The 16,649-nt window shown below is 36.4% G+C and overlaps 2 protein-coding genes across 2 annotated transcripts in view; one reads left to right on the top strand and one right to left on the bottom strand.

Annotated features, from left to right (window-relative positions):
• The window catches only part of vps13a (vacuolar protein sorting 13 homolog A), a 47,433-nt gene extending 39,552 nt beyond the window's left edge, over positions 1 to 7,881 (top strand). The window contains exons 53-65 of the mRNA XM_016473617.1: positions 998 to 1,124; positions 1,287 to 1,516; positions 2,288 to 2,441; positions 2,994 to 3,140; positions 3,303 to 3,384; positions 3,515 to 3,584; positions 3,663 to 3,777; positions 5,015 to 5,128; positions 5,292 to 5,437; positions 6,952 to 7,033; positions 7,153 to 7,266; positions 7,431 to 7,506; positions 7,682 to 7,881. Of these exons, the coding sequence (XP_016329103.1) occupies positions 998 to 1,124; positions 1,287 to 1,516; positions 2,288 to 2,441; positions 2,994 to 3,140; positions 3,303 to 3,384; positions 3,515 to 3,584; positions 3,663 to 3,777; positions 5,015 to 5,128; positions 5,292 to 5,437; positions 6,952 to 7,033; positions 7,153 to 7,266; positions 7,431 to 7,506; positions 7,682 to 7,881 (1,657 nt within the window). The remainder of the gene's footprint in view (positions 1 to 997; positions 1,125 to 1,286; positions 1,517 to 2,287; positions 2,442 to 2,993; positions 3,141 to 3,302; positions 3,385 to 3,514; positions 3,585 to 3,662; positions 3,778 to 5,014; positions 5,129 to 5,291; positions 5,438 to 6,951; positions 7,034 to 7,152; positions 7,267 to 7,430; positions 7,507 to 7,681) is intronic.
• A 7,561-nt stretch (positions 7,882 to 15,442) lies between these two features.
• Positions 15,443 to 16,649, bottom strand: part of LOC107678467 (guanine nucleotide-binding protein subunit alpha-14-like) — a 17,140-nt gene continuing 15,933 nt past the window's right edge. The window contains exon 7 of the mRNA XM_016473741.1: positions 15,443 to 16,513. Coding sequence (XP_016329227.1) covers positions 16,323 to 16,513 — 191 coding nt within the window. The 3' untranslated portion in view covers positions 15,443 to 16,322. The remainder of the gene's footprint in view (positions 16,514 to 16,649) is intronic.

Raw genomic sequence — 16,649 nt, 5'->3', positions numbered from 1 at the left:
TTATTCTTCATCTGTTTTTTTTTTCTTGCCTACTTTTTTGAATGTATTGTTAATGCAGTGAAAAATGAAAGAATCTTTGCTCTTTTAGCATTCACTGAAACTTTACACTACAGTCTGTATTACATTTTTGTAAATGCTTTAATTGAGTTTTGTAGTGTTTTTTTTTTTTTTTTTGTACGCTTTTTGGTATTTATGTTGCTAGAATGTTTTATGTTTTATTTTGTTGCATTTTTGTTGTTTTCTTCTTTCCTGTTTAGCACCAGTATACGGAAATCTTCTACTTGGCTTCGGGATGAGAGAGTGGATGTTCACAGCACTCTGACAGACAACGTGATGTTGGTTGAGATGCATGAAACAGTATTTCTTTCTTTTCCTTGCAAGCTAACGTGGGATTTAACAGTCTGGTGAAGCGAGCCGCTCGACCCCTTCCAAAATACTTTGGGGAAAATCATGAGTACAGAACTCATTTTCCTTCCACAGCGTATAAGGTTGCAGTCTGAAGTGAATCACTCTCTTCCTGATGATTATTTTACAACCCGTCAGGTGTTTTGCATCTAGTGGACAAGAAAACCGAAATTAACTTACTTGCTTCCTGGTTCTGTGCTTACAGCTGCTTTCATTTCTGCTTCATAACAAATGAACTGTATTCTCTTGTGTGTCAGTGGAGCTCTGGCTTCTGATAAGATACGGAGCATGAATTATTTTCTTTTTTCTCTCATTGGACACTTGGTTATTGTGACTTTGGCTGCTGTTAAAGGGAAATTAACTGCCTGTGCTCTATATCAAGTGTAAATTATTCTCGGATATTGTTTTGTTAATACTATGGGCCTGTTATTTCTGTGGTTTCTATAATGATGTGTTTTACACCTGTGAGCGCCTGCCTGCTGCGGCTGCATTGACGTCATGATTTCAACTTTCTCTCAAAAAAGTGTCTCACTTTTATATAGTCTGAACAAACATAAAATAATCAGGTCAACTAATGGTTTGATTCTGGCAGCTCTCAGGCAGAAATGGATGAGCTGGCTCCAGGTCAGGCGGTGTACTACACCTGGGCTGAACCGACCGGCTCAAGAATACTGAGCTGGAAGTGTGGCAAGTACAAAGGAGAGCTCAAGAGCGAAGAGGTGAGAAATACAAACCAGGTTTGATAATTGATTGCAATATTTAATTGTGATAAAATTAATTTATTTAATTACTGAACCAAACTTTATGGACTTAACCTCACTCTTCATTGAAGATGTGAAACTGAATTCCTGTCTGGGTCCCTGTTTTCATTTGTTCTATAGGACCAGTTGTTGGATGTGAGCAAGGAGGGAAAATTCTTTGTCGTCTCATTTTATGAAGGCCTCCAACGTGTGGCGCTTTTCACCACTGAGCCGTGTGTCTTCAAGAAGATTTGCGATAATGAGAAAATAGAGCTGGCTGAACAGGAGACCTGCATCTCGTTACAGAACATGGGCGTCTCACTGGTCAACAACACCACCAGCCAGGAAGTGGCCTTCATTGGCATCACCAGGTACTGCTGGGTGTCATGTTGGCATACGTCTGACACAAAAAAAGTGTTGATGTTTAGCTGTACCTATTGTTAAAGGGGTCATCGGATGCAAAATTCACTTTTACATGGTGTTTGCATATGAATGTGTCTCAGCAGTGTGTGAACACAACCCCCCTACAATGATAAAAATCCATTCACTCCTTTTTTTTAATCCCCAAAAAACCTAAACAGTCTCAATCATCAAGTTTCAGCAGCGTGGCAATCATCAGCGGCTCAATCATCAGTGGCCGTGGCCGGGGCCTGAGCAGTATGATGTCATGGCCCTGCCCACGGCTGCTGACGGACTGTCCCATATTAGCATATCTCCGCCCTCAGCCAGTTCGTTTTGTTTTTGATGGTAATGCGCCAACAAATACACAAAAAGACAGAAGAAAGGGGCGGGGTGAGCAGTAGCTCATTATCATTTAAAGAGACATGCACCAAAACAGGTCGTTGTGAACAGAGCTGTCTTTGACATGGTAAAAATGTGTTGTTTTACACGACCATTGAGGAATTTGAACCGAAGTATGTTACAGACATTTCATGAAGACCCTAAAGAATCATCCTTTTCATAATCATACTTTTTCCACAGCCTGTGGAAAATGGGCATCCGATGTCCCCTTTAAGCACCTTTAAGGCCCTTTCACAACAACAATGACTATAACGATAACTATATTAGCATCCACATCAACCCAGAAGATATTTTGCTTATCGAAATAGATCAAATTAATATCATTTATTTGTGTTGGTCAGTTCTGATGTGGTGTGGGAAACCAAGCCTAAGAAGCGAAGCCGATGGAAGGTTTTGAGTGTTAAAGAGGCTACGATGTTGGAGCAGCGCTACAGAGATTATATGGAGAGCGGGCCAGTGGACAGCCTCATCATTGACCTAGAGAACGACTACCAGGTTAGTGCTCACAGGAACCGATTCACAGCACTTAAAGGCAAGACGCCTTGTTTTAAAACAGTTGTCACCATCAGAATTAAACAGTGTTTTTGCTACTGTACCTTTAAGGCTTCTACATGGAAGGTACTCTTTTTGGTTGTCAACCAATATATCACCAGGGCTGAAATGTATTTCCTGCTATATGGCATATTTTAATTCTTGCCGCTTTTTTGTTTGGCTGATAAGTGCTGGAAGCAGGATTTAGAATTAGAGTTTAGATTTCAGAAAAACGTTTGTGAAAAATATTATATGATTGATTAGAGAATCAGGAAGTTGCTATGTAAAGTGTACATTTATTTATATTTAATCAAGTTCAAATGATTTTTTTCAGGCTAATTCATGTTCAGATTATTTCGAATTAAAATAAATGTTACATTTGCTTACAATTTTGTTATACATGTGTTATTTCCTATCTTTAAATTAACTTAAAGTTATTGAATAACTTGGGCTGCAACAAGGTCAGAAGGTCATTCTTGTTTTAATCCATCTCTGGCTGTACCGAATGTTCATCAGGTGTTGTTTGCTGCTAATGGGGTGGACATGAGGATAATGCAGCCCTTTGATGCTCCGCTCAGGAGGAACTTCCTGCCAGCACTAAAGGTGGAGTACAGTGTCTCCGCCCGTCAGAAAACCTACAGAGTCCAGATCAACAGGATTCAGGTCAGTTTCACTCCTAATAAAGCAATCCAGCTTTAGACACATTATAAAAATATGAGTTATAAACGCGATCAGAACAACCACAGAGCCTATTCAACAATTGTGACGCACTAATTCACACATTTATTATGGTCAGTGAACATGAAATTCCCGTTTACTCTTCAGATCCAAAATCAGTTGCCTGGAGCCATCTTCCCATTCGTCTTCTACCCCATCAAACCGCCCAAATCAGTCAGCATGGACTCAGGTCAGTCGATTCACTCAAAGGCCAATGCAAAATTATTTATGTATTTATTTATTTTATTTCCTGCCCGGTTCTTTGTGTCTAGCCAATCTGGTATTGTTATGGTAAAGTTTATTGCCTTTGTGTATTAAAGAGCCGAAACCGCTCGCTGACGTCAGCATCATCACCAGAGCAGCCGGACACTCTGACATTCTGCGCATCAAGTAAGTTTCCTCCTCATACAATTTCTATCAGTCTCTTGCTCTCAAAACTGCAAAACATGCTTCATTTCTGCTTTACAGGTATTTTAAAGTGTTGATTCAGGAGATGGACCTGCGGGTAGATCTTGGGTTCCTGTATGCCATACTTGAGCTCTTTACTGCTGAGCACGCCAGTGCTGTCACGTCTGAACAGGAGGTACAGTAATGCTCTACATAGGCACCTGTTTGGTGGTGATTGACTCTTCTGTTTGAGCAGCAACTCCACACACTATTGATACTTTTCAGTACTAAACAATATATTTATAATAGACTTTTACCTCTATTTCATCCACACTCTTTTTGATTATATTTTATATTACATACACTACCATTCACAATTTGAATAAACTTAGCCACCATGTTAAGACTGTGTCTTAAGATCTAGTTTGACCAACTAGCAGTTCCCAAGGGTAACCAGTCTTACTCTTCTGATACTAACAAGACCAATCTACCTTTTCATAACTGAATTTAAAAAGCTATGACCAGTCTTGAAGAAAAAAAATTAGATGGCTAACTTTTTAAGACTAGTCTAAACAGTTTATGCAACCGGCCTGAAAGATTTTTTTTATGAAATGAATACTTGGTAACACTGTAGTTTAGGTATGAATTCTCACTATTAACTAGTTGCTTATTAGCATGCATATTACTAACATATTGGCTGTTTATTAGTACTTATAAAGCACATATTAATGGCTTATTCTGCATGACCATATTTTAGATCCCTTAATCTCTACCCCATACCTAAACTGAACAAATACCTTACTAACTAATAATAAGCAGCAAGTTAGGAGTTTATTGAGGCTAAAGTTGTAGTTAATAGTTAGTGAGAACTGGTCTTCAAACTAAAGTGTTTCCTAATACTTTTATTCAACAAGGATGCATTGAATTGATCAAAAGTGACAGTAACGGATTTATAATGTTACAAAATATTTGTATTGTTTTTATTTAATATTTTTATATTTATATATATTTTTTTGTTAATATGTTTATAAATGCAGTTCTTTTGAACTTTCTATTCATCAAAGAATCCTGAAAAAAAAAAATGTAACCATAAAATCTATCCACAAACACAACTGTTTTCAATATTGATGAGCAGCAAACCTGCATATCAGAATAATTCCTGAAGGATCATGTGACACTGAAGACTGGAGTAATGATGCTGAAAATTCAGCTTTGCATCACAGGAATAAATTACATTTGAAAATATATTCATATAGAAAACAATTATTTTGAATGAAAATAATATTTCACAATGTTACTGTTTTTACTGTATTTTTGATCAAATAAATGCAACCTGGGTGAGCATTAGAGATTTAAAAACTCTTAAAGACCGCAAACCTTTGCGCAGTAGTGTATTTGATCTGTTGTTGGATGTGTGTGGTGGTGTATTGCAGGTGGAGTTGTTTGAGAAGGACATTGAGTATCTGAAGACCGAGTTGAATCATAGTTCAGCTACAGACACGTCCCCCATCAGTCTGTACGAATACTTCCACATCTCTCCCATAAAGGTCAGTTACCGAAACCTCTGTCCAATCACTGTGACCACAGACCACACAGTGAACACAGAAATAGACATTCAATACTGATGCCAAACTTTGCTTCCTGAAGTCAAATGTTCTTTTTAAAATCACCACGTTTTGAGTATTGAGTGTAACTGTTTTTGTGGGGCAGCTTCACTTGAGTTTCTCTCTGAGCACCGGTGGTGAAGACGGGAATAAGAAAGAGCGCGAGACAGAGGTCATTCCCGTTCAGTCTCTCAACCTCCTGCTGAAGAGTATTGGAGCTACACTCACTGACGCTCAGGACGTCCTCTTCAAGTACTTACACTCACTACTCAGCACTCATTCTCACTGCGGCAGGAAATCCCTGTAGTTCCTCATTCCAGTCCGCCCTGCCAAACCCTCACTTCACACTTTGGGTGTTTCTGGATTTCACATGTGGTTAGATGCTGTCAACTCCACAAAACACACTCTTCACTTCAGTTTTCCTGCTGTCACACTGCACTCTAGTGGAAAGACCAAAACAAGCTAGAAATGCATGTCAAGGGAGCAAAACTATGCCTATGCAATGAGGATTCATTATTAAACAAGCATTAAGTTATGTATATAAGTGTGACCCTGGAGCACAAAAGCAGTCTTAAGTCGCTGGGGTATATTTGTAGCAATAGCCAACAATACATTGTATGGGTCAAAATTATCCATTTTTCTTTTATGCCAAAATTCATTAGGATATTAAGTAAAGATCATGTTCCATGAAGATATTTTGTACATTTCCTACCGTAAATATATCAAAATGTAATTTTTGATTAGTAATATGCATTGCTAAGAACTTCATTTGGACAACTTTAAAGGTGATTTTCTCAATATTTAGATTTTTTTGCACCCTCAGATTCCAGATTTTCAAATAGCTGTATCTCAGCCAAATATTGTCATATCCTAACAAACCATACATCAATGGAAAGCTTATTTATTCTGCATTTATTCAGATGATGTATAAATCTCAATTTTGAAAAATGGACGCTTATGACTGGTTTTGTGGTCCAGGGTCACATATTATATGTGTATTGTATGCAAGTATTGTTTATTTACTATTATACTTTTTTATATTTTGAATTAATTATTTTTATATTTTCAGTCTGCATTTTAGTTTTTAGCAATTTTGGTGCTTTTGTCATTTTTATTCAGATTTTTTTTTTAAATGTTACTATTTCGTTTTTTTTGTTTTTTTATTTAGTATTACTTTGTTGTTTTAGTTATGGTTTTTATTTATTTCCACCTAGTAATTTTAATGCTTTCAGTAATTTCACTTAATTGCCAAGGCAGTTTTTCATATCATATATTTTATTTCAGCTTTATTTTAGTTAACAACATTTTTTTTTCTTTTAGTCAATTTAGTTAGTTTTAGTTTTAATGATAATAATGCTGAGCTGCTTAATATGTTTTAAAATTTGCATGTGAAATGCAAGATGTAGAAGTTTAATAATAAATGGCTTGTCAAATTGTTATATAGCCTTAAGTACTATCCAGTTATCTTCTCAGAAATTAATATGGTAACTTTTGTTGGTAGTGCACGTTTGTAAAATTAGAAGGGCAAGATCAAAGTGTAGTGTGGTTTGATTCTGTACTGCATATTTTGGCAAAAGTAGTAGGTTTAGTTAGTGGATATTCCATGCATACAGAATTATAACCCGTGTACAGTATGCACATATTATTATGAGTAGTATGCCACAGTATACATACAAGGTCTCATATTTGATGGTGAATTGTATATTTTTGACCTAGAACTCTTATTTTCTTAGAAATGTTTACATTTGCATCCTGTCTTTCTCCAGACTTGCGTTTTGTGAGCTGACGTACCAGTTCCGCACCACTCAGCAGCTGCAGTCGGAGGTCATCCGCCATTATTCCAAACAGGTGACCTTTCACCTTTAACATTCCCCATCTACTGCTGATTTCTGTGTGTTTTATGCATACACATCACGACTACCTGTTTTTTTTTACCTGTGTCTGTGCTTGTGTGTTGTTTGTTTCAGGCTATCAAGCAGATGTATGTTCTGGTTTTGGGTTTAGATGTCCTCGGGAATCCTTTCGGACTGATCCGTGGTCTGTCTGAAGGCGTCGAGGCCTTCTTTTATGAGCCTTATCAGGTGAAACTTCAGCTCTTTTGATAGGATTGATAAGATGCAAAATTTGTGGTCCTCTAAACTGACAGGTTTCAAAATTAAATTAGTTACAAACACACAAATGTAATTGAAAAAACTGTAATAGTATCTCAGTGATATTAAAATAACACTGAATGTTTGTTTTTCAGGGTGCCATACAGGGACCAGAGGAGTTTATCGAAGGCGTGGCACTCGGTGTGAAGGCTCTGGTTGGAGGAGCTGTGGGTACGTACTCTATTTTTGCTATATTCTGTAATACACTAATGTTGTGAGTGATCTATGCAGTTATGAACTCTCCTCTTAAAATCCAATCAAAAGTTGTCACATGAGGCTTATATCAAGTATAAACAGCAATCTTGTTCCACTCAAATTCTGAGCCGTCCATCTCTTGTTGTCTCAGGCGGTCTGGCCGGAGCGGCGTCTCGGATCACGGGAGCGATGGCTAAAGGTGTGGCCGCCATGACCATGGATGAGGAGTATCAGCAGAAGAGACGCGAGGCTATGAACAAGCAGCCCAGCGGACTGAGAGAAGGCCTGACACGAGGAGGGAAGGGACTCGTCTCTGTGAGTTTACAAAACACAGCAGACAGAAACGTTTAAAGCTATATCCCAAATCAAGAATTCCCTTTTTGTCAACTGAACCCCTTTGACCTAAAGTATTTTTTGAAGTATATTTTAAAGGGATAGTTCATCCAAAAATGAAAATTCTGTCATCATTTACTTCAGCCTCATGTTGCTTCAAATCTGTATGACTTTGTGTTTCCTGTGCATCATAAATGAAGATATTTTAAAAAATTTTGGTAACTAAAGCATTTCGGTTCCCATTGACTTCCACTGTATTTGGAAGTCATAAGTAAGTCAGTCATAAGTTCCCATAAGTAAATGGGAACCGAAACTTGTTTGATTACCGACATTCTTCAGAATATCTTCTTTTATGATGCACAGAAGAAAAGATGTAATTCTGATTTGAAATGACACGAAATGGAGTAAATGATGACAGAATTGTCACAGAAGTATTCCTTAGTTGAGATTTCAGTAAGTTAACAACACACTCGCATGTTCACGGTTTTCTGGTGTCAGTTAATGGTCACATACTGTAACATGCGGCTACAAAAATAAGTATTTTTAAGTTTTTTTCTTCTTTATTTTACATTTTCTTTAACAAAAGAAAACAATTTATCACGGCTATGTGTAATAAATTCTAAGCACGTGATGATGATATCCTGCTGATTACAGAACCGGCTTTTTTAACAGATGCGCGTTAAATATAGCATGCGATTAATCGTGCAGCCCTAGTTCAGTGTAATAGGCATGTCATGAGTGTGTGTGTTCTGACCAGACCAACAGGGGGCATCGTTGACTTGGCCAGCAGCACCTTCCAAGGCATCAAAAGGTCTCTGAATATGTCTCTGTGTGCATTGTTTAGGAAAGAGTCTTTGTTAGTCCGTGATTGTGATTTGTTTTCTGGCCTGGTTTGAATGCAGATCTGCGGAGACGTCTCAGGATGTGGAGAGTTTACGTCCTCCTCGTTTCATCCATGAGGATGGAGTCATCCGGCCGTATAAGGAGAGAGAGGGCATAGGCAGCCAGATGCTGCAGGTGACGCATGACACTTCACTTCCTGCCGTCACACTCCTGGTGTTCAAGATAATGGTGTTAAAAATGTTTTAAAGACAAAAATAATAGGAATGAGCATGATCATAGGCAATGGAAATGGGTAGTTGACATGACATCCTCAGCAGTGACAACAGTCTCCTACAGTACACTTTAAAATACTCATATACTCTACCGTTTAAATGTTTGGGGTCATTAGTCTCACCAAAGCGGCATTTATATAATCAAAAATAGAGTAAAAACTGCAATATTGTGAAATATTATTACAGTTTGAAACAACTGTTTTCTATTTGAAAATATTTTAAGATGTAATTTATTCCTGATACAAATTGAATGAATTTTCAGCATCATTACTCCAGTCTTCAGTGTCACATGATCCTTCAGAAATCAGTATAATATGCTGACTTGCTGCTAAAAAAAAAACAATTTCTTATTATTATCAGTGTTGAAAACAGTTGTGCTGCTTCATATTTTTGTGGAAACTATGATACGCTTTTGACAGTTTTGATCAATTTAATGCATTGTTGCTGATTAAAAGTAATGATAAAAAAACAAAATTTAATCATAAAAAACTTCAATGGAAAATGAATTATTGGTAATATATCCATGTCAGCTACCCAGATACATATATACATAACACACACTACATATTATACATATATTTCTGATTTACTTGCAGTTGTTTCTTGCTCCAGAATTCTATGCCATTATCTTAAACACTCACTGTTGTCTTTAAACAACCAGTTTAGACCAACATGAATCTTCATGCTTGTCCAGGCTGGTTTATGCTGGTTTTATGTTAGTCTAGATTGTAGGCCAGCAAACTATATCTGGTAAAGCTGGTCAACCTGACCAGTCTTTCTGATGAACTGGTTGACCAAGGAAGTCTTGCTGGTTAAACTAGATAAGTACCATCTCAACCCAGCATCCAAAACACAACAGGAACCAAATAGACCAACAAGGGCCAAGGGTTTGAAATTCTATCTTCAGATATGAAGGAGATGTTAATAGTTTAAATTATTTAAGTTGAAATAATTACACGCTGGCTGAACAGTTTCGAGCAGGAGCAGAGAAATTCTACAGGATATATATGTGTAAAACTTCAAATTTCAAAGTTAATTAATGTTTTGATATATATATATATATATATATATAGTGTTATACATTTCTATTCATAAATGGTATAAAAACAGTAAACTAAAATCTAAAAACAAACAGTCACATAAAACAATAATTAATCAAATATTAATTTAACTTGAATTAAGTTAAAATCAATTCAGTATGTTGTCCACATAGAACTATGATGTAATTCATTATGTAAAACTACTAATTATGTAATTCCCACCAGTCATTGACCTAACAAACGCATGGTTTTGTGATGTGTTGTGTAGCTTGTGACTTCAGGAGTTGCGGACATTAGCTCAGTAGTGTTAAGATGTACTAGTATTGGTAGTATTAGTATTTCTGGAGTAGTGCACAGGCCGTCACACAGCCGTGTGAATGTGCGGCTCTCACTGACTGCAGCTCTCCTCTCTTGTCATGTTCACAGAGCAGAACGGCCCTCTCTCAGATGAATAGCACTGACACTGATGAGGATGAGGAAAATGTGTCCTTTTCATTATAGAATAGAAGTGCTTTTCATTAAATCTTCAGTCTGTTTGTGTAACTTGCATCTAAAATCAGAATAATTTACTATGTGTAAGTAGTTCAGTTAGCATCTAGTCATAGAGTGGTTAATCTATTTGAAATGTAAATATTGCTGTTTTATGATTAGGAATTATTTTGCTTTTATTCCTTCTGATTTGTTGTCCCAACCCTTCATCTGTCATTTTCCTGAATAAAGTCTGTTTCCAAGTGCATTTTTCATCATTAACCCATTCCACACCCATCAATCCCACAATGCATTGCAAATGACATCGCATTTCATTGATTTATAGACACAAGGTACGCAGCAGCAGGGGTGTGTACTGAGACTTTAGTCTCTTTAGAAAACGTCGTGACTAAACCTTTGCTTAAGTTTTGCATTAAACTAGTGTTTTTCCTAGGAAAATTTTGGAAATTTGCATTCTTGCATCCAGAACTCGTTCAAATACACCAGTCAGAACTATAGGCGATGTGAAAGTGCTTTAGAACTACATTTTTGCACAATTAAAAATGGTTTTAAGAATCACAAAACTAGTTCAACGTATATGAAGATGAGTAGATGATTTTTACATTTTGCTGCCACTGTTGATCTTTTCATCAGTCCTTGTGTCTTTACACTCACTCCATCACTGTTTTTCAGGTCCATATTTCAGGATTGTGATGGCCAGAAAAGATTTGATCGTAGAAGTTCACCGGATTGTGCTTTTTTTTATTAATTGGTTTCTCCATTTGGTTTGTAGAATATTGAAAATGGACGGTTTGCCAAGTACAGATACTTTGCTCATGCTAAGGTGAACGAATCAGATTTCCTGATGATCACTAAAAGGTAGGTGAATTATATAAACCCCTCATTTTGCATGGGCAATGTCACATGAGCACATTTAGATGAAGGGGCATTTCGGTTTTAACCATGCATTACTAGTACAGTAGCATTAAGCATGTCACGGCTGTTTTGCTTCAAACCTTTTAGGCGATGAATTTGTGTTCACAGGCATCCTTACAATCTGCTTATAAAGCCTTCATGTGAACATCCGATTAAAGGGCTGGTGTATATCTTAATATTTTAGCTATGTAAACCTTTGATTGCAACTATTATTGGACTCAAAAATAGCTTGCACACATGTTGATTTACATGTAAGCATAGTTTTCAGTGAAAATGATTTTAATCAACAAAAACGTGTGAATCTCAAAAAAATCCCTACCCCCAATTATTCAATTTAGGCACATAAAACTTTACCATATTCCCATATATTAAACTTATTAAAGGCTGGAATACACTACATGATTTTTAAAATCTGATTTTAAAACACTAGGCATCATGTAAATGGTTACAGAGAAAATATACACTATATATATTATACTCATGTTAAAAACTGTAACAGACTTTCAAGTCGTTCTGAACACAACAGACTCGCACAGAAACATGCACCTCGTTGCTAAGAGACGTGACGAATGAAAACCAAATGTCTTAAAATCGAATCAAAGTATCAAACTTGTTTGAAGGTGAAACTGAAAATCTGTGCCCATCATACTCTACTTGATACTTACTTTTGGCAGCTAGTGTCACTGTCGACTCGTTCAGACTCAGCAGAAATGTGACATTTTTTCCCATATTGCACCAAATTGTGTCTTTTTGAGGATTACTTGAGCAAACAGTGATAAGGCAGCAAAAAAAAAAATGCATGCAATTTCTAAGAACTACATCATTTTGCATGTAATTGGTTATATATGTGCTACAGTATTCTATCCTAGTTATTCAAGTTATGTGCTACAGTATTTACTGGCCTTTTTATTGAATTTTCAGCTTTTCAGCTGGTGTCTGTGTGATTTTGCTCTTGCAGGGGGATATTTTTTGTGACTAAGGGCACGTTCGGGCAGCTGACGTGCGAGTGGCAGTATCTGTTTGATGAGTTTACCAAAGCACCCATGATCGTGGAGGGCAGGAGACTGCGTATAGAAGCAAAGGTACATCATCATACATAACAGAGTTTTATCTGTATTTAATCTAAATCGAATGCTGGTCTTATTGTGCATGTTATTCTAAATGTTTATGTTTAGCACTTTATTTTATAGTCCTGTTGTACATGTATATAGTATGTACTTACATTATAATAACTAGGTACTAACCCTAAAACTTGATTAAGTTTCTCCACTTCTGAAAGGACTTTTTTTTTCTAATGATGTAAGCAAAGCCATGAGGACAAAGCATTAAAAATACGAAATACTAAAACGAATAATATCATGGCCTGACATGTTTAAACCTGAGCAAGGATTTCTTTAATTATGATGGAAAATATCATTGATCTTGTTTTGATTTTCACAGGAACGAGTCAAATCGGTGTTTCATGCCAAAGAGTTTGGGAAGATCATCAATTTCAAAACTCCAGAACTAGCAAAGGTACAGGTGCACATTTTTGCTGCTGTAAACAAATAGTGGAAGTGGGTTCATGAACTCTTATCTTAACCTTTTGTAACAAGGAGCACAATGAGTGTTTAGGCAGAAATTGTCATTTATGCACAGAAGGGGATTTCAAAGGGATAGTTCACCCAAAAATGCAAATTCCTTAACCTTCAAGTTGTTCCAAGAATACATTTTGAAGCATGTTATTAACCAAAAAATTGCTGGTCCCCATTGACTATGTAAATAAAATACTATGGAAGTCAATGGGGACCAACAACTGTTTGGTTACTAACATTCTTCAAAATATATTCCTTTGCGTTCAGACGAAGATAGAAACTCGTACAGGTTTGGAACAACTTGAAGGTTAAGTAAATGATGACAGAATTAGCATTTTTGGGTGAACCATACCTTTGAAAGACTCAGACAGTACACAAGAGTTTAAGAGCCATATTTTATCACAAAAGATTTGTTTAGCACATATATGATTTCTGTAGATAAAATATCCTGTAAAGGTTTCTAGCCATGCATTCATTTAATGACCTGTTTCTGTCGTTCTCAGTGGGTTCTTGCCAAGCTTGAGGATGCCAGGGAAACTCTGCCGAAGTAAGGACAGTTAAAGCGACATGCGATGATCCTGCGCTCAGCTGTGTGCCTTTATGCTGCTTTTGCAGTGTGCCACTTCACATTATACCCACAATGCAACAGTCATTCACTAAACACTGAATACCACATTGGTAGTGACTGTTAGACTGTGTGTTTGTGTGTTCAGTTTACATTATATTGTACCTTTCTTTCCCCCTCACTGTCTGAGCTCAATCTGTCATAATTCCTTATTTGCTTGAACACATTTACATATTAAGTTTTTACAGTGTGCCTCTACATGCAGTCCAGCGACTGGAAAGATGTCTCTTAACTAAAGCCACACTAAAGTGTAAATTAAGGTGATTAAAATTAAGGTACATTTTATACACATTAATAAAGACCAATACACTGTATGTATTTTCTTTGTCTTTACATATGAATGTGTGTCGCATTTAAACCGAAATGACCAGGAATGTTTGAAAATGGGAATCTCTTGCTGTATGTACAGGAGAGCAGGGATTTTTTTTTAAATATGTGGCTTTGCATGAAATGATATTTTTGTTTCACAGTGTCTGTTTAATTAATTCTATAGCTTGTCTCAATACTCAACAGTAAACATTTGATGGCTTCTCGACTGCTTTATGTCTCTATGCAGCCGCACTGCATTACTGAAGAACTGTAACATAACACAAATATGCAACTGTTTATTTTTAGCTTTCCAGTAAAGCTATTGTTGTCCATTTTCTTAATGAATGTCAGTGAATTGACATTAAAGTCGATATGAAATCAAAACTGACACTATTTATTGATCCTGATGTCGGGATGCCTTGGGCAACCTGTGAATGATGCAAACCACTAAAATAGATGTAGATGTTTGTTACTTCATGGGGGCAGATTTGGAGAAATTAAGCATACTATCTACTTGCTCAGCAATGCCTCAGCCTCTGCAGTGAATGGGTGCCGTCAGAATGAGAGTCCAAACAGCTGATAAAAACATCACAGTAATCCACACCACTCCAGTTCATCAGTTAACATCTTGTCAAGTGAAAAGATGCGTCTTTGTAAGAAACAAATCCATCATTTAGGCGTTTTAACTTTTAAACCGTAACTTCTGGCCAAAATATGAGTATAATCCATAATGTTTCCTCCGGTGAAAAAGTCCATCCCTGTTGTCCTCAAACATCAAAACTGACATATTTGTTCAGAACTGTTTTAGACTGTTTTGGCTTGCAATCAGTGCTTGATCTGTGCATATTTCTCTCCTGATTCAGACGAGATGACTCTTTCACTGGAGAAAGCAATATTATGGATTATGGACTAGTTTGAAGTTAATGATGGATTTGTTTCTTACAAACACGCATCTTTTCACTTCCCAAGACTGGAGTGGTGTGGATTATTGTGATGTTTTTATCAGCTGTTTGGACTCTCATTCTGACGGCACCCATTCACTGCAGAGCATCCATTGCTGAGCAAGTGATGTAATGCTACATTTCTCCAAATCTGCTCTGATGAAGAAACTCATCTACATCTTGGATTGCCTGAGGATGAGCACTTTTTCAGCAAAATTTCAATTTTGTGTGAACTTCTTTAACATTAATAAAGGTTATAGCAATAAAAGCAAATAGCGATAGAGCTAACATCAAGTTCCCAGTTATCGAATAAATATGACTGATCGGACTAAATGTGCATTTTTTCCACATGCAACTGCATACTCTCATTCTACAGTTTTATCATACGGTTATTTTCAATTGGAAATGCATCATGTTAGTGAGGTAAAACTGAACTGGGAATGTCATTACATGTTGACTATAAAGCATGAACATTTATTGCATCATTTTCTTGTCATCTCTAATTATGCACATTTAATAAATGTATTTTGAATTTCGTTTGATTGTTTTATTTAAATTTGAATGAGTAACAACATATAGCTGTATATCCTTGTTTAATAAATATTATCAAAGCAGATACAGACATTACAGTTTAAAGGCACTTCAGGTATTCACTACAGCTTGTACCTGCTACGAAACTGAGGTCAAATAATGAAACTCGGAAATCAGTGGCTGCGTAAAATGCGAAAACTTTCTGAATTTGCCTCGTGACTGAATTTTCTGTGAGAAATCAAGATTTTTTTTAAGGAATATGCATGTTTAAAATGATAAATATCCTTTACAATGTACAATTTGACACTGAAACACCAGTTTAAAATGGCTAGTAAATTATTTTTACATTGAGAAATAATAATAAAATAAAAAATATATCTGAATTCAATTCATACCTTTAATTTCTACAAATGCATAATCATGATTCAGGTTTGCGTTACAACTACATAAGGCAACTTTAGAGCATGTTTGTTAAAAAAAACAAAAAATCCAAGTTTTTATATTAAAATGTAAACTTCTCCATCTTTTTTGCCTTTAAACGCTTTAAGGAGTCTTCAAGACTTTGATCTATTACATCAGGAAAAATTTTTTACATGTGCCTTAAAATCTCCTAAGTAGCCTCCCTTGTAAACTCTACTCACATAATGAACAAAATGACAACATCTGTTGTCGATGAAACCTACCCATCTATCAGAGGACCTAAACACGACTGAAAAGAAGATTCATCCTTGTAATGGTAGATCAAGGCTCGTTTTCAGGAAGCCAGTCCACATCTAATCCATTAGGCAGTTCTCCTAGATACTTCCTTATATAAGTCCTTAGTCAACAATAGAACCATGTTAAGCTAATGTGAGAGCTAAATCTACTCAACAGATCAACAGAAGAGAGCAGGACCAGGTTTGTCCTCCAGGATGTTGATTTTAAACCAGGTTGAACTCTTTGAGGTTGTGTCTGAGGATGGTGTCTTTCACAGCTGCGAAGATCAAGCGGATGTTCTCCGTGTCGGTGGCACAAGTGAAGTGAGAGTAGATGGATTTGTCTTTGTCTTCGTTTTGCTCCTGGTACATCTTAAGAATAAACTCCTGGGCTGGCTTTGGATCGTTTTGGGGGCCTGGAAATGACAGTAATCAATGGGTCAATGATGTGATGTATTGAAATATGTATTTTGAAATATTATTCATATATATATATATATATATATATATATATATATAATAAATGAGTTTATTGTGCTTTGGCTACAGTAG

The sequence above is a fragment of the Sinocyclocheilus anshuiensis genome, unplaced genomic scaffold (assembly GCF_001515605.1).
Source record: "Sinocyclocheilus anshuiensis isolate Anshui unplaced genomic scaffold, SAMN03320099.WGS_v1.1 scaffold112, whole genome shotgun sequence".
Taxonomy (NCBI): domain Eukaryota; kingdom Metazoa; phylum Chordata; class Actinopteri; order Cypriniformes; family Cyprinidae; genus Sinocyclocheilus; species Sinocyclocheilus anshuiensis.
The sequence above is the reverse complement of the archived record's forward strand: the minus strand, read 5'-3'. Positions and strand labels throughout refer to the sequence as shown.